We start from the raw sequence: 26,516 nt of genomic DNA, 5'->3' as shown, positions 1-26,516 counted from the left end.
AGAACACAAATAACATAAAACACTAGAGCGTTATTGTTCAATAAAATAAAACGCTTTAACACTTGGATGCATGTTATTTTTACTTATCTTGCAGGTGATAGATCTTATTTTTATAACATTTACATATTTGGAATACTATTAAAAACACTCTATCCAATAAATATCTAAAAATTCTACAAATATATTATTAACTTTCAAAATTTATCTAAAATAATCTCGTTCTAAAAGCAGAATAGGGAAGCTATCAGTGTTTGAACAGATAAACAATTCACATATTGTTCATTGGAGAAACAAATTTTGATTTTTTTTTGATAATATTTTTAAAATTGAATTTCTTTCTAATTCAAATATTTCTTACTTTTTCTTAAAACAGCTCTTAATGTTAATATTCCCCACATTTTTTTTTTTTCATTCTATGATATATTAATTTACTAAACTCAATCGATGAAAGCTTGTTCTATCATGAGAAACCATTACTTATGAATGCAAAAACTACAATAAAAGTCTATATGCTTATTTTTCGATAAAATTTTAGCAAAAAAAACAACCAGTTATTCCATTACGATTATGAGAAACAGCGATTGATAAGAAGCAAAATTTACTCATCATCATCAAGAAAAGACATCATTTCGAAAATTATTATGAATCATAGTACAGTAAAATGAAACTCGTTTGGATATGATGGATTTAGTTTAATATTTTAGGTTATAGTTTTCTATTCTACTGGAATTTTCATATTAAATACCGTCAATTTAATCTATTACAATCATCAGTGTGGTTATTAAAACTATGCAAAAGTCTGCAATCAAATACTTGTTTCTTTTAAGTGAAGCTCTTCAGCTTGATCGTAGTAAGACATATTATCAATAGCCTAAGAAGTTAATAAATGTGATTGTACACAGTATCAAGCTTAATAATTGAAACGCATCCAAAGGTAAAACATGGTAAACTCTAACTAATTCCATTTAACCAATAATATTTATATTTTAATTTGAAATGATGTTACAATAATTTTCGATATCAATAGCTTCAATTAAAACTACAACTGTAGAAACAAAATTTCTAGTTGTAACTAATCACCTTATTTTATGTTTTGATTTTTTTTACAGTTACTGGGATAGGAATTTGGACTGCAGTGCTATCAGTAGGCTTAGTCTGCACATTTTATACCAGTATTGTAAGTATGATTAACTTACCAATTTTTATAGTTACGTTCATTTTATTCGATTGTATGAGTATTTGCCTTTAATATGCCTTTTGAATTCTAAAGTAGCCATTTTGAGAACTAATAATAAATTTGGTCCTTAAAGAAGTCAATTTTACTACAATTTATAGAAACTTAAAATTCCTAAATATTTATTCGCAATTATAGATTGTTTTATTGATGGTGCTGATTCTGATACCACGTGTTTAACATTTGTCATTCATTTTACAAAAACCCATGCCTACGTAATATTTTTAACATTCTAAATCAGAAATTCTTATGTGATCTTTCTTGCGGTTTCGACTTTTTTATGAAGTCATTAATGATATGATTGATTTCGGTGTAATTCTACACTGTGTGGCATTTATTGTTATCAGCCATAGGCTTAGACAAGCAACAGCTTATTATGCAATGTAATTATGTAAATAATTTCTATTTAGATGTATTTATAAAATTAAAATTAAAATTTTTAAGATACTGATATTTTTTTTATATTTTTAAGATTAAATATTTATAACCCTTAAACTTCTAATATGATTTTTAATGCATTTAAGAATGAGGTTCTAAATACGATTTTTAACGCACTTAAGACTGTGTGCTAAATGCTATAAACTTTTAAGTTCTTTTGCATTTTCACTGTTTTTAAATTCTCTGCTCACAACTTTAATTTTGCATCTGATTTTCATTTTTTTTTTTTTGGCATATACTCTGTAACTGAACTTTCTTTTATGCTGTGTTTTTTTTCTGTTCTGTGCTATGCTTAAAAATAAAACCAGATCTTTAGGTCAAACACTCGTAATAAATGGGAAGTTGACTTCTTTTGACGATAAAAGTAAAATTAGAATACGAGATAGCACTTGATGTAGCAGTTTGACATATATTTAATATGTATAACTACATTGCCTTCCTGTAAGGCTACGGAGAAACTAGCCAACATCTGTGTTTCACTTGAATGTAAAGCCAGAAAAACTTTCTGCAGGCCGTCTGGATTCCATTGCTACATTCACATATTTTTATTAATTTTTGATTAATTCTAATTAAAACATTGAGTAAGGATATATCTTATAATCTCTGTCCTCTTATTCGTGTTTCTTAACCTACTATGCTTCAACTCACAAGCCTACTAATGATTAAAAATAAATAGCTTCCGCCTTAGATCAAAACTTTTCACTTAACGGCTGTTCTCTCTTGATGTTAATAGGATGCGCGATTAGTAATATCAAACAATATTGTGAATTATTTATTCCCGCACCACATAAAAGTACTATTTTGTATAATGCATCCGAAGCACAGAATATTCTGATTAGTTAACCATACAGGATAAATGACGAAACTGATGGACAAAATTGGTACACAATGGAAGTTCTTTAAAATAGAAAAATGTTTTCTCCAATATTCCCCGACTGCATCCCGAATGCTTTTTTCAGACATCTCTTTATTACTAATGTTTATGTTCTTCGTTGCTTAAATTTCACTTCGCAGTTGCTTAACTCGAAAAAATGTATGATAATACCGGGGAATACATTTTCTTCTTTTTTTTTTTTTGGACGAACCCTTTTTTAAGTCTCGGAAAGTTCATAATTTTAATGTCCGCCAATTACACAGAAAACTCCACATAACGTTTTCCTGTGTTTTTATTGTAGTATACCGCAAGCTTTTCTAATTGTACTTTTTGTCTGATATCTTTCATTTTTATAACTTTCTTATTTCGCCACTAGGATCTTTTTAACTAGTCTCAATAAACTTAATGACTTTATTACAGGCTATACGAGACGCCGTTTTAAATTTAAAAGGCTTAAAAAAACTTTACCGATCACCCTATATATAAGTGTGGAGAGAGAGAGAGAATCCAATGTAAAGTAAATAGTATAAGAGTATTTGAGATTTCTCTCGAAAATAGGGGTGGAAGACAGACGTCTACAGCCGATATATCTAAAAGTCGTGAGCAATCATATGAAATAAAAATGGTTAAAATCGAGCCTGTGGTTTTGGTTTGGAATTTGACAATAGCTACCTCCAAATTGCAATATTTCCTAATATTTGATTTTTCTAAGATTTTCAATATTACAATCACTATTGTGAAGCTGCTTTGTTGATTTTATTGTTTGGATAAGATTAACTTTTTAATGATGTAAACGATTTCATACGATTCTAGGGAGGAATAAAAGCCGTTGTATGGACCGACTGCTTTCAGGCCTTGCTGATGTACGGATCCATAATAGTCATTGTGGTAAAGGGAACCCTCGATTTGGGAGGTTTCGATGTTGTGTGGCAAAGAAGCGTCGAAGGTGGAAGAATCGAATTTTGGAGGTAAGTCTTTTTCGGATTATTTTCATCATGTAAATAGCTTAACTGGACTCATTTATGTACTGAACGGGGGCTGTCAGTTCATTTATACATAATGCACGTTAAGTGCGCCTTTCAGTTTAACTTTCGAAAAAGGTGAGATTCTAGCGAGATAGAAAAAGCGAATGGTGTCCCAATTCATCTTTAAATAGGGGGCATATGCATTTATGGTTACATCCGAATGTGACATAAAATAAAATATGCTAAAGCTTCTGCAAACAAAAGATTATAATACGATTCATTGATATCGGAAATCTTTTAATATCGTAGTTTATCTCCATTAGGAGTTATAACCATCACCTTGATGGAAAAAAACACTAAAAAAAATTTATTCGTGTCTGCTAAATAATTCTCAACTATTCATTAAGAGATATTCAATTTTCCCATTTAATCAATGTTTTATTTAATGTGTCAAACTCTATTTTCACAAAAAAAAATCTTTCTTTTCATATATAAATAATTAAAGATAAATCTCAATCACATACTTTCCAACTATGGAGATCATCTGGTTCGCCGAGCATATTTTCTGTCCTTAATATGCTCTTTAATTGTTCTTGATACTTTCAATAAAGTATTTTTAAGCATCAAATTAAAATAGACAATAAAATCGCTTTATTTTAAAATTCTTACAGTATTCTGTTTATTATGTACATTAGATTTCCCAAAGAAATTGAGTCTAGTAGCACCATAGCGTCATCAAAAATGTAATTCTCGAGATAATCCATCTTCTAAATGCCCATTTGTCTTGACTTTAATTTCCCATTCCTTATGTAAATTGTTCAACTTGAAAAAGTGAAAGAAAATTGCACGATTAAATGCTTGGTGAAATAATGAAAACCATTTGATTTCATTGGAACATTGAAATTTACTGTTTAAAATTCTGTAAGAAAATATTTTATAATAATTACTAAAATTCAAGAGGGAAAATTACAAAACTAAGCTGGAAATCATTTTAAAGTGGTATAAATATTATATTTGTTCAATAATGTTTTTGAAATGTGCATGAATGTGCAAAATGTCGCTTGATTTTTAAATTGATTACAATTTCAAAAAAAGATCTCGAATTTCATATCCCCCTACAATGTTTACTTATGTCGTATTTGGTAGCTTTAGTTCAAGTGGTATAACCCATAGAGAACAAAGCAGAGACACATAGATTCTCCTTTATTATAAGAGATAAAAAAAAGACACCCATAACGTATTCCTTTTTACATGCGAGCAATTTATTCCTTGTAGCCATGAAAAAAAATGATACTCGCTCTCTTACTTCTCCAAATGTTTAAAAGTCCTAAAAAAAGACTTGATATCTTGTATAGTCTCTTAACTAATATTTATGTTTGTTAAATGTAGATTTGATTTCGATCCTACTGTCCGACACACTTTCTGGAGCTTAGTCTTTGGCGGTTACATCACTTGGATGGGAAATTACGCTGCCAACCAAGCCCTTGTTCAGAAATACTTAACAATAGGTTCACTCCGTGGAGCTCGGAGGTAAGTTTTATGACTTAATTATAGAAAAGAGTGTCGCGGTTGAAAAGGCACTCTTCAGACCATATCATTGCATTTCATGATTCTTTTAATAAAAAAATAAAAAAGAATTGTTAGCACATTGTTTCGAAAGATGAATCTTCATTTTATTCACTAATAGCTGGTAACTATTACATTATTTAGCAGAATCCCATTTATTGTAATACATTTTTCCCTTATTTATTTACTTCTACATGCCCACAATGGTAGAATCCTAATTTTGTGTACTTCTTACTTCGCCAAGGATGTCAACAATGCCAAATTGCCAATCAAGATGGCTACCAGATAAATAATGTTGTGAAACAGTTGCAGTTATCAACCTTTTTTATTTAAAGTTTAAGATTTATTAATCACAATTCGTTTTTCAAAGAAGACTTTTTTTTAACTTCATGAATCTCAATTGCTGAATCTTCTTCGATTTTGAAATGAAGCACTTCTGTAAATAGGCTGCGCCGGTCTGTGCTTTAGGCAATAAAATTTTACATGATGCCTTCGGCATCTGGCAAGGCATCGAATGTTCAAAGCTGGGATTCGAGTTTTAATGGAGTTATCGCCAATGATGTCGAATATTCGAGCTCCTGCATTTTTTTTCACCAAATTCGACAAATTTATCGCCAAGGTTGTGAGTCACTGATTCGGTATCCATTCATTGGCTTTACTATATCTATAAAACCATCTTCCTCACCAGGGTATTTAGTGGAGGAAAGTAGTAATACAGTTCGTAAAAACATTATTAGTGATTATAAAAAAGGAATTAAAATAGCATCACATAAATTGAAAATAATTTTATATAAAACTCATTCGTGTTGAAATTTTATTAGAAAATTAGAACTTAGTTAGATTAATTATAAAAATTGACTTTTTGTTAAATGATATATTCTTCTTCCAGGTGTTTGTGGATTAACTTGCCAGCTCTCATCATACTCATTTGCATCACTTGCATGTCAGGGCTCGTCATTTACGCCTTCTATCACGACTGCGACCCAATAGGAGCGAAAATGATTCAAGCTCCCGATCAGGTATCTGTTTTTGAACAATTTTAATGTGAAGTTAATCACAAATATTTATTTATTATTTATTTAATATTGTCGGGATTAGTTCCCCTTCCTAACCCAAGATGGCAACGCATTCTCGTTGTCTTGAAAGTTATGCAGAAAAGATTTCTTCATTTTGCTGGCAGTTAAAAAAGGAGACGTTCACGAGATAGTGTGAGCGATAAGTAGCCCTCGAGGAAAAGCTGAGCAAATTTATTTTAAAGATCACGTGGAAACCCAGCAAGTTTCTCGTAAAATTAGTAGTTTATGAAGAAAATAATTTTTGTCTTGAAGAAATATTCGTAACCGTGATATGGAATTGCTTATCAGAAACTGTATAAAAGTGAGTGGCTCGATGTGAATAAATGGATGACGAGTCAAGAAAACTGTTTCCTGATTTTTCTTGCGTAGAATTTTCTAGTTTTTACAAACAGGAGCACAGGGTATATGCTCACGAACAGCGGAGAAATACTTCGTTGGGGAAATGTCCCCTATATTCGACAAATATGTCACAAATATCTATCATTTATTTAAATACTAATCACTTTTGTATCTACGTTTTTCTCCGAAAATAGTGGTTCGGCTTTATTTCAATAAAATCTCTTATGCATTATTTGATGTTCATAAATTTCTCAGTAAAATATTTTTCAGAATCGAATTGTAACAGGTAGTAAAGCCATGTTGTTATTCCAATAATTTAACATCTTCCTAACTGAGTTATAAGAATATATTAACTGAGTCGTAAGATAAAATAGTAAGATTAAGGACTTAAATGTCTTTTGCGGTAATTTTGTTTCACTATCTGATTCCTCATGTAATTTGTGTAGTTAATTAGCAGAATCATACTTCTTTAGCTTTCCAAAATGGAAGAAAATCCGCCTGATTAAATGTTTGATGAAGCATTGAAAACTATTTGAATTTCGTTGCAGCAATAAAAGATATTGTTGAAATCTGTGCAAAAAAAAAAACTGAAAAATTGACGAAATTTAGAAAAAATTGTATGGCAATTAAAAAGTACAATTCAAAATATAATTTTAAAATTTTATAATTATGTAAAAATAAGAGTACACGTTAAAAAAAAATTCAAAAATGTAAATGTTATTATAAAAAAATGAGAAGGAATATTTTTCATTACAGTTGAAACTAATTTATTTTGTAAAAAATAAAAAACAAATATTTGAGTGAATTATAATTTTTCATTTCACAATCATTAGTAGTATGTAGTGATACTTATGCAGGAATATATTTTTGTATAAGCATATAAATTTACAAAAAAGATATTCAAATGGACTTAATTCTATTTATTTTCATTTTAAGTAGCAAATATTTGACAGTCATGAAATTGTTATAATTAAATATGATATTAAGAATGGGAAAATATTTTGGTTACCCTTCATTAATATCATTTCTCTCTTAAAAGAGAATATCTTCATAAATACAAATATTGAGCAAACAGCAAAAATTTCTCAAGCGCGCTTAAGAGTTACTTTTTGTAATAATTTATATTTTATTGAAAAGAACATCCTACCTTATAATATTGTCTATCTTTATGAAAAGTTAACATTGTGTGTGTGTGTGTGTGTGTGTGTGTGTGTGTGTGTGTGTGTGTGTGTGTGTGTGTGTGTGTGTGTGTGTGTGTGTGTGTGTGTGTGTGTGTGTGTGTGTGTGTTAACTATCCCTCTTTTTCTGCAAAACAGGATTTAATTAAACAGGTATTTTATTTCTTAAACATGAATTATTTCGCACACAAGATGGAAGCAAAAAGTGCTTTACAAAAATATTATAATTTTTACGAGTTTCGATTAGAATTGACTTAATTCTTTTTAAAACAAACCATACAACAATAAAAAAAAATAAAAACTTTTGGTTTGAAACAGCATTATTCATCGAAAAATTTTTATCATTCCTTTCAATTCTAGTTACTGTAATTAATAAATACTAAATTATTTTACCCACTGGAAGAGTTCTCGTGATTTTCAAAGTCAAGCTATAAATTATTCGTTAATATTTGAATTAGTGTTATTATCTAATGTTTTTAGGATTTGTATTATTTATAATTATCGAATTTAGAGATTCATTGTCTGACTTTACCCTATCAATAAATTCAAACTTAAAAATATTAAAAATAACGAAATTTAACCTGTAAGATTCATTTTTTATTCTCATATATTTTTTTAATCACATTGATATGAAAAAATTTATATATCCGTTCTTGGTGATTTCAAACAATTGTCTTACTTACAAAGGAATCTACATTGTACAAGAAATCATAGTTTAAGAATGAAGGCTAAGTAGATCAATAAAATTTCTAGCTGCTACTGACTAATGCATCCCTCATATGATAAACGTCAAATGCATCGTGTATCATATGAGTTTATGAGATGATCTTTAGTTAGATTTTATCTCTTAGTTAAAATTTATCTTTCTTTTATTGAAATGTATCTTTAGTTTAGTATCTTTAGTTGAAATTTATCTCTCGTTTATTGAAATTTATCTTTAGTTTAAAATTTATTTAGTTTTATTTCGTTTTGAAAAAGGAAGAGGGACTTGATCCTCAAGGAATTTAAGAGCTAAAAAATGTAGAAGTATTGGAAATTAGGAGATAAAATTCTTGCATTATATAAATTGATTTGATTGATTTTTAGAAAATTAGTGCTCGAGATTTCATCTATACTTATAAGAAAAAGTGTTTTTTTTTAAATTATTTATTTATTTGTTTATTTCGCAAAGTACCATCATTTTATTGTAGAAAATATATATCTTGGAAGGAATTTTTTTAATTTCAATTAGAATACTAATTATTCAAAAATGTAATTAACATTTCGGCATTTTTTCAGCCGTATCTGCAAAAATATCATAACATGCATTTGATTTCTCCTGCCATTATAAATTTTTTAAAAATGACTAACAATGACTAATGGTACTAATTTTATCGCCGTGCAAATTTTCCCTGAATTTTGACAATTTTTTAAATGCATTAATTTCAACAATATTTTGTCATTAAATGAAAACTCAAATCGTTTTATAGTCTCTTCAAATATTTATTTGCTTAGTTTTCTTTAATTTTTGAAAGTTTAGAAAACTATATTCTACTATGTATCGCAGAAATCCATGAGGAATCAGATAATGAAATTACGTTACCACAAAAAAAAGCTTGCAATTTGAAATAGTTATACATTTTTAATGGCACTCTAGTTAAACAAATTCCTCTTTTTATGAAAGAATCGAGAACATCAAGTTATGGATAAAAGCCTAAATTTACATTAAATACAACCAATATTCTCAGCAAAGACCTTGGCCATTTGATATAATTAAGCATGCGATAAACTATTTTTTAAACTGACTCAATAGTAGAATTTGTATTCCTGATCTAATCACAAATTATTCTTTCATCCTTTCTGTCAAAGAAATCAGTCCTATAATCTTAATCAAAATAGTGAAAAATTATTTTCACTTGTTTTAAAAAGGCATGAACCTGTCATGTTCACAATCAACAAATATTATCACAATCCATACTTCCCACCCACCCACTTTTTTTTTTTTTTTTTTTTTTTTTGTTCCCTTTATCTACTTTCTGGAAGATTAGACGCCATCATTAAAAAGATGTCAAATAAAATATTTTTTTCAAAAATACAATGTAAGTTTTGAACTTTTACTTTCTTCATTTAACGCATGTTGATTTCTATTATTAGCTGTTCCCTCGATTCGTAATGGAAACTTTAGGTGCGTTCCCAGGACTTCCAGGACTTTTCGTATCCGGCATTTTTAGCGGCGCTTTAAGGTAATTATTTCACTTAAAAATTCCTAATCATTTTTAAGAACAATTTTTATAAAAATGAATATTTTAATAGATAAATAATCAAAATAGTGATATCTAGAGGATCAAGTCTCGCTCGTCAGTTGTTGTTTTTTTTTCCTTTTTTTTTCCTTTTATTTGTTTATTTATTTGTAAAATCGTGTTTCTAGGGAGAAAATATTTCGAAAGGAAAGAATATACGAAAATACTTCGGAGAAAATATACGAATCACATATTGATTACGTATGAATACCTTTCAATCTCACCTACATATGAGCTGGTCAATTAAATAAAAAAAAATCATGAATCCACTTAGTTTAACATGTTATTAGAAACAATCTGCTTTATTACAGTATTCATTTTAATTTATCACTACTTATATTTTTTAACTTACATTCAGTTTTACCATGGTGGAATCGGGTCCCAGAAGACGCTATATGACATTGTCAGAATAGGAGCAGAGAGAAAAAAGGCTGTAATAGCTAGTTATAAAAAATGTGTGTGTGTGTGTAAAATTGCGTTTTTTCAGGAAAGACACCTATATACCTATATAGATAAACTTAAACAGTAAAAATATTATATATAATTAAAAAATGAAGCAAGAAGCACGACTCGAACCGAGGACTTGCAACACACGCGTCATTCATATTATTGTGACCATTACATTACACTGACCACACTTCGAAGCGGAAGTTAAATATACTTATTCTAATAATTCGTTATTAAAAAATGGGAGAGTGTTTGTAAAAGTACGTTTTTTCCGGAAAGACACCTACATAACTAAATTTAAAAAGCAAAACCTTATCTAAATATAACATTTGATCCAAATCGTTAGACCCTTTTCCGAGATACACAAAATGAATTTATATATATATATATATCATACTTGCTCGTTTAAAGTTATAAGATGCATAATAACACAGTGAATATCGGAATTTAGTCACGAAAAAATTTATTTACAACAGTACTCATATAGATACATCATAGGATACGTAGGATCATTAAAAGTAAAAAGAAAATAATAAAAGAGGATTTTATGTTCACTTCTGTTTACACATCTGCGTTAGAAGTCAAAAGTTGAATTACATAACTATTACAACAAGATCTTATCTCAATTTAAACGCATGCGTAGTAACAACAAATAGCAACCAAGCTGAGTGAAAAGAGAAATCGTTTAGTGAAAAGGGTGAAATACGTGAACAGTGAATTCCAACATAGTAAACATGCATTGAAAAACCATTATTTAATATTTGCATCCGATTAGGTAGGGAGACAACTGTCTTTATAAATTAAGGAAAAGGAAATTTGTATAATACTAAATAAGAAATAGTCGCATTTCGAAATGTATGAATATACGTAAAAAGTTTTAAAAGAAGTAAAGGATTATTTTTTTATGTTGTTTGAGTCAATTGTGAAATATAAATTTTCATATGATTCCCTGGTCTTATTATTCATACTAAACTAAAAATAATCTAAACAGATAACATTTTAAATGATAAGAGTTCAATTCTGCGATCAAAACTGTCAAGTTATAATGCTTTTAATTTAATTATCTCAGACCAATCATTACTATTGAGAACGAAATAAAAATTATTAAGATTGTATTTAATATATTGCATTGTCATAATAATTCATTGTGATTAAACATTTTCATTTTTTAATACTCGTAATGATGTTTTTGTTCGTAATGATGTATTCTCAATAATATTCAGTTAAAAAATAGTATTGTTTTTTAATGTAATCATTATCATTTCATTTCTAGCAATACCAAAATTGCTTCAAATGATTTTAATATTTAACTATCAATTTTGAAACAATTTATTTTAAACTATTTAAAAAAAAATTGCGTTATTTTTTTTTATTTCAAACATATACAGTATTTATAAATTGTTCACAATCTCTTACAGCACAGTGTCCTCCGGAGTCAATTCTCTGTCAGCAGTGATGCTGGAAGACATCATTAAGAAATACATAGTTACAGACATAACAGAAGTATGCGCCACAAGGATTACGAAATTATTAGGTAAAATATTTAAACATTTTTAATACATTTCATGTAATAAATAACCTTTAAATAAATGTTTAAATAGGCAAATGCGAAAATGTGATTCTATTTTTTTATTCAAATCTATCAATAAATAGAATATAGTCTACAGTAGAATTGCAGTCTATCTAGGTCATAAAAATTCGAGTTATTTCAATTTTTAATCACAAAAATTTGAAAACCTTATAACACATAGATGCCTACATAAATTCGGCATTTGAGGCTCCATTCATAAATTTTCTCATCCTTTAAAATCCAGTTTTATATTTTCTGATAAGATGTGTTTATTTCTTTTATTTATCGATTTACTTCTAAGTAAAAATAATTTAAAAAATAAAAAAAAAACTATTAGAAGTAGATCATTAAAATAAAGCGATTAAGATTAGAAAATTTTAGTAGTTGTAATTGTTTAAGGTTTATACAAAATCTGGAGATCTTATATCTTTTCGATCTGTCAAAGAGAATCTTAAGTTTTGGTACTGATGGCACATCCAGTTTGCCTCCGTTGCAACTTTTATACAGATTAACTATTCGAAAATAAATATAAAACAGTTAAAATGTGAAAATTACAATGCCTATTTCATGTTCAAATTGCAATTTTTGTTAATTTATCTCTTTTATTAAAGGCGATTTTGTAAAAAAAATCAGTATTTGCAAAAAACCTCTATCTCAATATTAAATTTATTATTCGTCCTTTTTTTTCAGCCCTGAGTTTTGGAATTTTATCAATAGCTCTAGTCTTCGCTGCAGAGCAGATGGGAGGAGTTTTGCAGGTAAAACAACAACTTTCTTTTAGATTTAATTGAATTTTTTGGGTATTATTTCTTGTTTAGAACTGATTTTGTTCATTCAAGATATATGGATAAGAAATATAAATTCGATTTTCCTGCAATATCACATCAAGTTTCTTCAAGGAAATAAACTTATTACTAATTTAATTTAACTTAAATTAAAACTCATAAATTACAAATCAATCAATACATACTGTACACGCATGCTAGATTATTGTGTTCAGCTTAGATGGTGTAAATTCTTTGCTTCGAATTTGTTGATGATGTTATATTTCTCGCAACGCTCGCCATTTTTTAAATCCATCATCTGCAATGTAACTGCTAATGAGGGAATAATACGTTTCATTCGTAATAATAAAGTAATGAAAATTAACGAATTTGAGCAACATATTCACTTTTAGACAAAATTCTTTTTGCTCGATTTAAGATAATAAATATTTGAATTAAACAAAACTCGCATTACGTATATTCTTTGATAAAGATGTTGAAGCGGTATGGCGAGTGTGAGGATAGAACCTGGGACCTTGTAGTTAGCAGTCCAGTAACTAAACCATTATACCAAAACGATCGTTCGGGTAGAAGAGTTGTTAACTGGCTTATATGCTATTCACCACAATGTAATTCCTACTCCCTGGCTCATGAAATATTACCTCAGCAAGGCTTTAACGTCTTATTCTCGAGTTTGGCTCACTTGGCTTGTCCCACCAGTACATCACTGGCATAACAGTGGTCATCCAGGGGATTCTCTGACTTTTGACTGTAGTAGGCAGGATCAGACTATTTTTACTCATTTTCTCAGTGGGAACCTTAGAGATATAAAATATTCTGAGGGTTCTAAGAGCTTTGAGGTTTGCCCCAAGTGTTTTAAGGAAGAGACTTCACCTAATCACATTACTTATCTGAAACTCTCCAGGCAGGATTTTACAAGCAATGTATTGTTAGTATTGGACTTCTTCAAGGTGCACAATTTCACTGACTTGATATAGCTCTGCTGTTCTTGGAGATGTGCAACAACAGAAAACTTTAACGTCACATGCTCCATTTTTTTTTCTAATTTTCGCAATGAGAGTTTTGTCATTTTTCATGATATAGAGAAGAAACATATACGTTTTGTTGTTTTCTTGAACGAAAGAAACCAAAATTTGATACAGAATTATAACTTTAGCAATAAATCGTATACCATATTTCTATTATTTAATCAGTTGTGCTATGATTTATCGCATTTACATGTATGCTCAAATACAGGCTAAAAGACGGTCAACCAGTTGGCTACTTTGATTCAAAATTTTATAAGGATTCCATGCTTTAGATGCTAAAACTGCGCTTATAATTTCATTTATACAAGTTGTTGCAATGCTGAGTAATCATATTTACATGTGTGCGAAATTAAAAACCAGCAGACAGAGAACTTATCAACAAATTTTGTTCACACTTCGATACAAATGTATTGTTTAAATTATGAAACTGGGTACCAAAGTTTTATATATATGAATGCAAAAGTACAGATCGATAGGCAGTCAACATCCAACTGGATTTGGTTCAAAATGTAAAGCAATTCTACGTTTTAAATGCTAAATATGTGCTTTAAATTTTATCCAGTTTGCTTCTAAGTTTTGTAATTATCGCGATCATTTGAATTCAGACAGACAAAAGGACTGAATTGATTCCAATACAAATTTGATAAAGATTTATTTATTTGGAGCAAACGAAAATCGCAGACAGTCATTTCACTTGTCCAGCTCAAATGTATTTGAGTTATCATTTTCATATTAGAAAGAAAGCTAGACATATAAAAGTGAAAAATATGCTTTTCAGACTTAGGAAGGTTTGAAACATAAAGATTTCAAATGTATTGAGTTAATTTCGAATTTTTAGTAATTACAATATTTTGTATTGCGAATTTTTTTTTTAATTGATGCTTGAAATAACAAAACTAAATATAGTTTTAGATAACAAACCAGGTAAGTTAACACCAACTAATTTAACACCAACATACACCTGCCAAAATTTTACTTATAGTGTTTTCTTAATATTATTTCCAGGCAGCTCTAACCATCCATGGAATTGTTGGTGGACCAATGTTGGGAGCATTTACTCTTGGAATGTTCGTTCCATTTGCAAATACCAAGGTAAATGAAATTTATAAAATTATTTACTTTTTTTCCAACATTATTTTTATAAAATTTCTACGCAATTCATTTTGCTTCATTTTACAGATATATACCAACTTATAAACATTATTATTCATTATTTGTTTCATAATACATTTTGACCCTTTCCAGGGCGCAGCAATGGGTCTTGTGAGTGGTTTCGGAATTGCCATGTGGTTCGGAATTGGAGCACTTGCAAGTCATCCCTACATTCCAGAGCAATCACGATCTTACCAAGGCTGTGCTGACCTTTACTTTAACGCTACTAGTATCGATATCGCAAACATGACATCAATCCCTGAAACAATTCGAAACAAGTAATATAATAAATCCATTTAAATTGTGTAATGAAATAAACATACAAAGATTAAACATATGTCCTCGTTTTTTTTCAGTGATGATGTTCTTCCACCTTACCGATTGTCTTACTTGTGGTTCAGCGCTATAGGCTTCTTCGTTGTCATGATAGTAGGCATAGTGGTCAGTCTTATAACCTGTAAGTTGGCATTTTTATCAAAATGCCTTGTACCTAATTAGTTATAAGTTTATTTAGTTTAGTTTAGTTATATTAACGCCCCGTTGTGAAGCAACACTAGGGCTATTTTGGGACGGACCTCGTAATTTTGAACCGCGGTCAGATGACGAGGACGACACCTGATCTGGCAGCCCCCTCTCCACACCACACCAGCGGGAGGAGGTTTGGCATGACGGATTTAACGTGCAACAGACCCCCTTACACGACGGTTCTTCGGTGGAATCGGGTCTCGAACCTGAAACCCTACAGCTCACAAGCCGAGACCTTACCACCAGGCCACCGCGGCCTCAATTAGTTATAAGAATAAACAATTAACGTAATTCCACTTTTTTTAAATTTTATCACAAATCTTTTTAAACATATTATATATTTTCTATTCACATATATTTTTAAAAAATTAAAATAAAATAGGTTCGTACTTTACCAGTTCCATTTACGTTCATCCCAAACTGTGAAGAGTTATCTAGGCTATAGAAATTGGGCTGTAACGAGACTTAGTAGTAATTTACATTATAAGTTCTATTGAAACCCTGTTTTCTATACTGATGGGCACTAACCCTCCAGCTGCTTATCAATTAGTCCATTTTCTATTGCATCTTGCATTTTTCAAAGTTTAGAGGTATTTATTTTTACGATTACAGATTTTTATTATATCATGCTATTACCGTGTAACATATAGTATCAGTTCCCTTTGTTTGAAAAATATTTGAACTTATTTGCAAACTACGCATCTAAATGGGGATTTTTAAAAATTACGCAGTCAGAGGGTTAATTAGATAAAATAATATATTGCCGAATCGGGCTGAAAGTAATAAAATTTACATGATCTGTTTACCTTTGAAGATAATAAAAAAAGTAGAAAAATTATTTATCAAATTTCATGGCCAATTTTTTAAACTAAATAAAATTCGGAGATTTTTCAACTAAAATCATGCTGCATTGAAGGAAGCCTGGCAAAATAATACATATAATATATGTAGAACTGTTAATGGATATGTCATAGTTTTATCAAAAAAAGTTTAAATACAATGATATTATTTCTGAAATTGCTTCTTTATTATTTTTATTATAATAATTTTAGATGGCCTTTCAAAAAATAAAGCCTATAAGGCTGACAAATAAAATCCAAATTAGCTTCGAATATCTCCTTCATAAATATCTTAACATCCAAAACTTTTAATACTATCAACATTTAGAAGCATACAGCATAAAATATATGAAAATAGCTTACAGCAGCTAATAAGACTAACTTAAATTCAGTAATGTTTTACAAGTTAATTTATTGTTTCTAGTTGCTCTGACGTAGTAGGTGAGGCCGACCAGATTCCTGGCTGCAAATAAATTTTTCTTGATTTTGTTCACAAGTTCAGATTTAAGACAGAAGCTGTGAATGGCAGCAATAAGCACTAAGTTATTGGTATAAATATGGATTTTGGTATTATTATCGACAGCTTAGTTTGCTACATTATAAAAAGGATACAATTATAAAAAGGATACTTCACCCGAATGTAGTGCAAATTATATCTGAACATTGATTTCCTGGATACTTCTACAGATTCGAAAGGATGCAAGACAGCACATGTGTATTAGGGAAAACAGGCTTACTTTAGAAAATAGGCTTTAGAGGAAGATTCATTATGGATATTCATTTTAACACACTATACAATACCCTGGAAATTTAAAAAATATTTTAAAAAATGATGGAAAAGATTTCTAGCCTTTCATTTACCAGCAGTTTGAAGATTCTTTGAACTTTTATTGGCCATTGTTTTCTTATGCAAAAATGTGGTCACAATAATTCCTGTTTACACCGCTTAGTGCTATGGTAACGGGATGACTGGCTGTTATTTTTTTAAAGTAACTGACAATCAACTCTGTCCCAAATACAGAATAACAATTCTTAACTTATATAAATTTAATTAATTAATTAATTAAATTCATTGGAAAGATAAGCCATTCCGAATTTTAGAAACAGGAAATAAAAGTTTACTTGAGAACGTTCTGTCTGATTAAGAGCTTTGGAAACTTTGCCAATATGCAAAATAAAAATTAAGGATATTGCTTAAGATGCAATAACAAGCTTAATTTCAAATTCCCCATGGATAGAAGAAACTTAATGCAAGATTTAATCAGGCATTGGATATTAAATATCGTGGCTTTCAGAAAACAAGATCTTCGTACAATTAATGTCCAGCAGGGTTTTTTTATTAAAATTATGAAGCAAAAAATTTGTTGTTCTATGCTTTGTATGCTAGTATATTCAAGTATTAAATTTGAAATGTATTTCGCATTAGATAATTCTATTATCATTTTTTTTGGTCAAATCTTTCTTGAAAATGCTTACAAATTGTTAACATCGTCTAACTTTTGAAAAGTAAAGAAACTAATTTTTCACTTTTAGAATTTCTATTTCTTCTTAATTAAGGCTAGATATATAAATGGTAGCAAAATGTGATTTTTTTCGAATTTTTTTCTATTTTATTGGATAAAAAAAGTTTAATTTGGAAAATATTTTGAAATTTAAGCACTTCTGTTCTCAGAGATCGTAAGTGAATAAATTTTAAAGCCTTTAAACCACTTGAAAGCATTGCTACTGTTCTATTAAAAAAGCAATAGATTTTTTTTTACCCATTTACTGCCAGAAAGATTTAGAGCGTCTTGCCCAGTGTTCCAAGATCAATATAAAATTGCATCATACATTATGAGATATTTTGTAGAAGGCAGTTTTGGTACACACGCTTATTACGAGTTACCTCGTTGTTGTTGGCAGTGAATGGCTAAACTAAAAAACTTATTATAAGCGGATTCTATTGTCCATTTTGAAATATTTTTATTTGATAATTACATTCAAATCTTATTTTGATGCTAAAATTACACACTCGATATGGATATTATTTTTAAAATTATTAACCAACAATATTTATTACTATCTTACATAATAAAATCTATAATCGTTTATAAATTAATTGTATACTCATTACAAATTAAAAGGCTTTACAAAAACATTAAGGCTATTTTTAGCTTTAAAAATTATAGTTTTTCTCTTGCTGTGCTCGTTTGTAGAACTTATTTTTTCTTTATATGAATTTTAAGAAAAATCGAAAACTAATTGTGGCCCATAAGTTTCGAATTAAGGAATGTATAGTAAAAATTAATTTTGAATCTATATTACAAATTGTTTTATCAGTGACTTTGAATTTCATTTCTTTTTTTCACTGCAGGTTCCAAAGAGGAAGAAATTGTGGATGAAAAATTATTATCGCCCTTAATAACATGGCTCAGAAAATACATGCCTTGTGGTAAATTCAAACAGGTGGCTTTGAATAAGAAAGAAGAGGTAATGCATTTGTTAGTTGTGTTTTCTCTTTTATTGCATTGCTTTCAACAATAATGTTAATAATCTTTAACAAATCAATGAAAATGCAGAATTTTTGCTCTAATTGTTTGTCAAAAATTAATTTCTGAATGATTAGAGATGGGCATATACTTTCAATTATATAAAAAAAAATGTCTTAAATGTTATAAAAAATTATATTTTGTACTGTTTGAGTCAATAAATGTACTTCAAAAAAATTACAAAAAATTTTTATATAATTTCTCAAAAACCAGCAAAATATTCTCGACACTCTAATATTGTAATAAAAAAAATGTCCACTCTTCTACGACTATAGCTGATTGAGTTACGCAAATTTGAATTTCACTATTTCAGAGAACTTTATATCATTTCAATGGCTGCCTCAAGGAATATCCGCCAATCGATTAGAGTTGTTAACAGCTATTGATTTGCTTAAAATAATAAAATTCAAAGTTTTAATAGCAGAATAGTGGGATTTTTTTTCTTTTAAACTATTATAGTGTCTAGAATATTTTGCAAACTTTCGAGAAATTGTATAAAAATTTAGATCTTACGATTCTTTTTTTTTTGTTGTCGTTTGTTTTCAATATATTTATTGACTCAAGCCGTATAAAGTATAATTCTTAGGGCATTGGAAGTGACTATATGATTCATAATGTTTATTTACAATCAGGTGCAATGTTTAACTCTAATTGTTTAGAAAATAGCCATTGAATCCAAAAAGATTTGTACAATGGAAAAAAAAATCTAAAAAGATGCACTTGTGGTGAAAGCTTATAAGCCAGTTAACAGCTACGCTACACGAGTAATTGCTTTTGTATCGTGGCCATGTTACTGGGATGCTAACCATTAGGTCCCAGGTTCTATCCTCGCTCATACCCATTCGCCACACACTTTATTGCGACGTGATCACAGTCTTTCCCTGGTTACAAAAAATTATTGTAATCAGCGGGAGTGATCTCCCCAAAACTTTCTCGCATACTCTCTAATAAACGTGTCATCTCAGAAACGCCTTGAATGGCATTGGCGTAGATATTAACTTTTGGCGTGAATTTCGCATTTTTTTTACTGGATATTCTGTGTCATCTTTGGCGATTGTTTTTGGCGATTAATCCCTAGCATGCGGTTAATACTATCCAAAAACCGAATTTCTGTTTTAGACACGTGTTTTTCAACCGATTACAACAAAGATTTGGAACAAAACTTCAATTGTCAAAAAATTCCATACCTAATTTGATACTTTTAAGTCACGTGTTTCTGCAAAGACAGAGCGGCAGACAATCAACCCGTAGTTGCATTTGGCTCAAAATTTGAAGGAACCGACAGACGGTAAACCTGTTGCTCAAAGTTTTACAGGTGTCTACACTATCGATGTTAAATCAATAGACCGAATTTTATCTATCGAGCTCACTTCGTATTGTAATTATCGTATTAACTTAAATTCGAACAGCCTTACAGACCGAGTTTCTTTGAACACATTTTATTCAAAATTAGATAGAAATCTGCAATTTGGTGTAAAGACCATACACTAAATTTCAACGGTCAAAGTGACCGCTCATCTGTCACAAAGATAAGTTTTTACTTATCTTTGTCACAGATAGACGGACGGACATTTTCCAAAAATGTGTTTTTCGAACGCAGGTCTAAAACGTGGAGATTCGTCAAAATCTCGAGTTGGAATTTTTGGACGATTACTATACTTTATCTATACTACATATAAGGGAAACTAAAAATCATAATTTGGTGCATGATTGTTTCGATACATTGTAAAGATGGTTATAAAGTTTTTAATAAAACCACTTATGTCAGTAAATTTCAATGTGAACGCCCTTGGTAGATCGAAGAATGTGAATGCGACGTTCCTGTTCTCATCACGTATTGTTCACATTTCGGCTGCCACACTAGACGCAATATCTGTGATCTTAACTGTGAGAACATTAATCTCCTTTACTTAGAATTGGAAATACTTTGTTGTTGTTGTTGTTGTTGCTAATCTCCATGGTCTGACGTAGTCAGACCAAATCAAAATATCCGTTGACAAGAAGAAAGTCAAAAACGAGGAAGGGAGAAGAATAAATTTCTCCCCAATGAAATCCTAGACAGTCCAGAATATGTTCAGCAGAGGCCTGATGCTGGCAGCATTTCGGGCAAAGAGGGTAAAACTTTTCATCCTGAGAAAAGAAAAGACATTTAAGGTGGCCACTGGCAAGGCGCGACAGGCAAGTGTTGGTTTTTCTATCACAAGAAAGATTTAAGGACTGCCACGGCTTATTGGCTCAATACCAATCATGAGTAAGGGGAACCATCCAATTCTTCTTATTTAGGAATTTCGCCTGTGAGAATAGTTCTAAGTGTGTGAGCTCGGCAGAAGAGGAAGTCGCTAGGCTGCTTCCTTTCTTTGCAAGCCTGTCTGCTATTTCGTTACCAAGTAGATCCACATGAGATGGGATCCACTGGAAATGAATATCATGTTGAAGTGAAATCAGCTTCAACTTCTGAAGAATAGACAAACTTGCTTTTTCTCCAACATAGGTCCAATTGTTAAGGTGTTCCATTGAGCTGCGGCTATCAGTAAGAATCCAAAGGTTCTTATAATTATTTTCGTGTAAAATTTTCTTAAGTCCCTCATCGATTGCTAAAAGTTCGCTTCTAAAAACGGAACAAAAGTCTGGATTTCGCTGACATAGAGAAAAACTAGACTGAGGAGTTACAATATAGATGCCACTACCTGCAGAATTGTCGATTTTGCTGCCGTCAGTATACAATTTAATGTCACATTTAGGGATTTTATTAATGACTTCCAAGGCCAATTGTCGGAAATACTTTGTTCTTTCTGTAAACCCAAAAGAAAGAAATCTAGTGGAGTAATATCGAATGAGCGTCGTCGTCAATGACGCCATTCAATAACAATCTATATATGAAAAACGCAAACGCGGTGATACAGAAATCGCTCTTATTGCTTAATATAGAAAGGCATCAGTTAAATGTAAACAAAGCAGTATACAATTATTTCGGACTGCTTCATTGAACTGTTTTACAGCTGCACTTAATGTAACTGTTCGATTAACTAATTAATGGATCTGCTTAATATTAATAGAAATTCTCGAATGTGAGTTAAAAACTCCATTCAGTAAGAAGGTAGAATATATAACAGATGTCAGAAAAAAAAGCATCAAATTAAGTTTAATCGAGCAGGAAAATAAATTTAACCATCGTTGGAGGAATAATCGTCTTGTTACTTACCTACAGAAAGGGGTATTCATATCTTCCAATTCTTTTATCTCACAAAAATGGCTTCTGTTTTATCTTAAAATTCAAAAAATTTGCTTTAAATGATAACAATTTAATTTCCATATTTTTTTTTTATTTTGGTTTCAATCTAAAACAATGTTATGATGAAATTCAAACTCATCCATCGGGACACTTAATCGCATGTTTTCGCCAACGTTGTAAGAAAGATTAAAAAATTGCTTTCTTTGCACATTACTTTAAAAAATTGAATTTTCACTTTTGTTTTTATTTCGTAGCAGTATATGCATTTTTTTTAATTTGCACCCCAATAATTTGTAGAAATCTGATTCAATAAAATTCATCCATTCATTATACCAAATAACACGTTAAATTTTTTTATAAAGAAATGCATTCTATATTAATCGTTTTACTGCCTAAAAAATAATCTTGGTGAACAAGCTGTTCTCCAAATACGGCTAGTTGAATGTGAAATCGCTATTCCTGCATTAGTTACGACATCTATTGTACTAAAAAAAATTAAAAAGACATCTATTCCATAATAAAAATTTTAATGATTTATTCATTCTTGTAACTATTCTAGCTTTTATAAACAATATTCATGAATTCAAAAAGTCGATGAATAAAATAGGGTCCTTTAAAATGTGGTCTTCGATAAAACCCGAACAATCAAGAATGGAATGCCTAATCAGCTTTACCACAATGACATTCTGAAAAGAATTTGCAAAATCGCCATTGAATTCCTACTCCGCTTCCTCATCGTGACGGCGGTGAATTCTCGGGAAAAACGAGTGAAATTAATCAGGAGTGTATATTCATGGTACGATCACTCAAAGCCTGAAGTTATTCCACTTTGCCCAGTTAAAACGAGCAAGCACCTGGAAGTCCACCTTCTCTTTCTAATGTTCCAGGTCTTTGGACTAACTGAAGATGGTCCTTTCTCATTACTATATTATATTTGATAGTTAGTCTGGAGTGTGTATTCCTGGTAGAATCGCCTATGGCATGAAGGTTATTCCACTTTGACCAGCTAAAACGAGCAAGCATCTGGAAGTCAACCTTCTTCTTCTAAAGTTCCAGGTCTGTGGACCAACTTAAGATGGTCCTTTCACATTACTATATTATATTTGATAGTTATTCAGGAGTGTGTATTCCTGGTAGAATCGCCTATGGCATGAAGGTTATTCCACTTTGCCCAGTTAAAACGAGCAAGCATCTGGAAGTCAACCTTCTTCTTCTAAAGTTCCAGGTCTGTGGACCAACTTAAGATGGTCCTTTCACATTACTATATTATATTTGATAGTTAGTCTGGAGTGTGTATTCCTGGTAGAATCGCCTATGGCATGAAGGTTATTCCACTTTGACCAGCTAAAACGAGCAAGCATCTGGAAGTCAACCTTCTTCTTCTAAAGTTCCAGGTCTGTGGACCAACTTAAGATGGTCCTTTCACATTACTATATTATATTTGATAGTTATTCAGGAGTGTGTATTCCTGGTAGGATCGCCTATGGCTTGAAAGTCATTCCATTTTGCCCAGCTAAAGTGAACAAGCACTTAGAAAGCAGTCTTCTCCCTCTAATGTTCCAAGTCTTCGGAGCAACTAAAGATGCTCTTTTCTCTTTACTATATTATATTTAGCAGTTCTTTCATGTAATCAGAAGGAGACTCTTTGGCCACTTTGCAAAATATGTGCAAAACAAAAAATAAATATTGAAAATTTAAGCTTACAATATAGAACAGCTTAATAATTTCTTAAAAACTGAAAACATCATATGATATTTTTACAGGGCTTGTCGCAGACACATCCGAGAACAACCAGTGTCATCAGCGATTCTGACTTTTATCTGACCAAAAGAGCATCAATTACATTCATATCATACCCTAAATTATCTTAACAATACTTAAATGTGGAATTGTATATATTTTTATCGAGGAAATAGTTCAAAGGTAAAATTTTAAAAGTATGCCAAAGTGTATACAGTGGCAGTCAAAAGTATTCGTACACTGAATTTTGAAGAGGTCATCGCTTCATAGAATTTTATTTATTATACTACGCCATTAAACACAGATACCAGGCCTTGTATCCTTTATTTTTGAGCAATTTCATCAAAAAAAGTTTTTTTGTAAAACAATTACAGAAAAAAAATATAAAAAATAGAAATTAATTATCAAAACTTTTGTGTCAAAAGTATTCGTACACTTAAGAAATGTCCCTAAAATTATATAATTTATCACATTTTAATACTTAGAAGGATACTCCTCCGCCTTAATTATTGCTTGCATTCCACTTGGCATTGAATCTACTAACTTCTTTGTGATATCTGGTGTAATTGATGCCCATTCTTCCAATATGACGGTTTTCAGCTGATTTTTATTTTTACTTGTCGATTTTTGATTTTGTCGTATAAAATACTCCACAAATGTTCAACAGGATTCATGTCTGGTGATTGTGGAGGTGTGTTGAGTCTTTCGGGAGTGTTATATAATACCTAGAGCTTAGCATTATGAGCTGTATGCTTAGGGTCGTTGTCTTGTTGAAATATGTAATAGTTAGTTTGAAGACCCATTTGTGAAGCGCCAGAATTCAAATTACTTTTTAGAATGTCAATGTACTTTTTGTGATTCATAATTCCATCAATGATGTGCAATTTACCCACTCCATGTGCGCTCATACACCCCCAAACTAGAATGTTACCACCGCCATGCTTTACTGTCGCACTCAAATTTTTTGGTTGTAGCTCTGCATTCTTTTTACGCCACACTATTTGTCTGCCATCAGATCCAAACACGTTAAACCTGCTCTCATCCGAGAATATAACCCTGTTCCAGAAATCAGGATTTTTATTAACATGTTGTTTGGCGAAAAACATACGTTTCTTTCTATTAACTTCCGACACAAAAAACTTTTTTCGAGATACTCGACCATGGAATCCTGATTCGTTAAAAGTGCGGCGTATAGTACTTACCGAGATCGAAATTCCCTGTTTGAGGAGTTCTGCTTTAACTGCCGGGGCACTCAATTTTGGATTTTTCTTAATCAATCTTACGAGTAAACGCCTGTACTTACTGCTGTGTATTTTTGGGCGTCCACTTCGTGGAATATTTTCAACAATATTGCGTTCGCAATGTCGATCTATAACACTCTGCACTGTAGATCGTGGTCTTCAAATAGCAAGTGATATCTTTCTTAAAGAGTTACAGTTATTATGTAGTTTCATTATCAGTTTTCTTTCAGCAAGAGAAGTTTCTTTTTCCTTTCGGGCCATCTCAACTTAAACCTGTATGATTAACAACAAAAAATGCGAGTTTTGAAGCTAGTAAACATAAGAATGAAACAGATAACGCGGTAAAAGTAAGAATAACATAACAACTCGCCAAATATATTCCCACAAACGATATTTGGTGCACAAATTGTCTTAATTTTATTATTTTACAACTTGAAATGTGGATGTACGAATACTTTTAAAGCAAGAGGTTTAGTGGTGAGATTCAAATTCTCACTCTATCGAGAAGCTCTTTATGATCAAATTTAAAAATTCAAATTATTCATGCAACAACTTGAAAGACATTAAGATTTTTTGAAAATTTCTATTAATTTTTGCGCAATTTCAATTTTTATTCACTTTTGAAGTTAGTAATTTAAGTGTACGAATACTTTTGACTGCCACTGTATGAATGTATGTGTATCATGAGTTTCTTCATCAAAAAATAATAAAGTTTTGTTTTTCTTGTACTTACGAATCTTTATTTTTCCTTACAGTTTTCTTGAAATGGCAAACATTTTAATAATTTTTAAATAGAAGAAAAATAAATGCCTTGAAAGTTCGATATTTATAATTTCTTATAAATCTATATCTCTCTACTGCATTGGTATAACTGAGCCGTTTATTTTTAAAATGGGGCAAGTCCATTATTTGTTATTGCGAGATATTTAAAGGTTTGCATTTCAATAAATTTAAAAATATTGGTAAGTATTAATAGATCTATTTTTTTTTTTTTTTTTTTTTTTTTTTGTATTTTGTGGTACAAGGTAATGTAAGTTTATAATACAATAGTGTTTACAGTGCTGACTAACAAAATAAGAGTTTTATTATAATTAAATGGACTTGCCTCACTTTCAAAATTAATGAAATACTGTAAACGTTCATTTAATTGGGAAATATTTCAGTTACATCAGTCTTTTTTTAATAATAAAAACAAAATACTATTCAAAAATTTATAATTATTTATTCATTTGATAAAAAGTGAAAAAACAAAGATTATTCTTGTAGAAATATAATATAACAAAAAAACAATTCCGTTTTATTAAGAATTTCAATGAAATTATACATTTTCAATTTATACGTAGGTATAATTAAATTAAATTTTATTCAGGATTCAAAATTTTAAAATGTTCATGATGAACAAGAGTTATATAGTATATCGTAATAAATCCATCATATCCTTGCTTTTTTCAGATGTAATAGATCTTTTTTTCATGCATAA

General features: G+C 30.2%; 1 protein-coding gene across 2 annotated transcripts in view; it reads left to right on the top strand.

The window, feature by feature from the left end:
- The window catches only part of LOC129963241 (sodium-coupled monocarboxylate transporter 1-like), a 51,142-nt gene extending 25,406 nt beyond the window's left edge, over positions 1-25,736 (top strand). For both annotated transcript variants that reach the window (XM_056077592.1, XM_056077503.1), the window contains exons 5-16: positions 1,110-1,177; positions 3,360-3,514; positions 4,901-5,041; positions 5,967-6,096; positions 9,804-9,892; positions 11,815-11,930; positions 12,657-12,724; positions 14,785-14,871; positions 15,025-15,209; positions 15,288-15,388; positions 18,649-18,764; positions 23,819-25,736. In XM_056077592.1, coding sequence (XP_055933567.1) covers positions 1,110-1,177; positions 3,360-3,514; positions 4,901-5,041; positions 5,967-6,096; positions 9,804-9,892; positions 11,815-11,930; positions 12,657-12,724; positions 14,785-14,871; positions 15,025-15,209; positions 15,288-15,388; positions 18,649-18,764; positions 23,819-23,926 — 1,364 coding nt within the window. In that variant the 3' untranslated portion in view covers positions 23,927-25,736. The remainder of the gene's footprint in view (positions 1-1,109; positions 1,178-3,359; positions 3,515-4,900; positions 5,042-5,966; positions 6,097-9,803; positions 9,893-11,814; positions 11,931-12,656; positions 12,725-14,784; positions 14,872-15,024; positions 15,210-15,287; positions 15,389-18,648; positions 18,765-23,818) is intronic.
- Positions 25,737-26,516: the final 780 nt, after the last annotated feature.

Source organism: Argiope bruennichi, chromosome 1 (genome assembly GCF_947563725.1).
Source record: "Argiope bruennichi chromosome 1, qqArgBrue1.1, whole genome shotgun sequence".
NCBI classification, from domain to species: Eukaryota; Metazoa; Arthropoda; class Arachnida; order Araneae; family Araneidae; genus Argiope; species Argiope bruennichi.
Note: the sequence above shows the minus strand (reverse complement) of the source record. Positions and strands in the feature narration are given on the sequence as shown.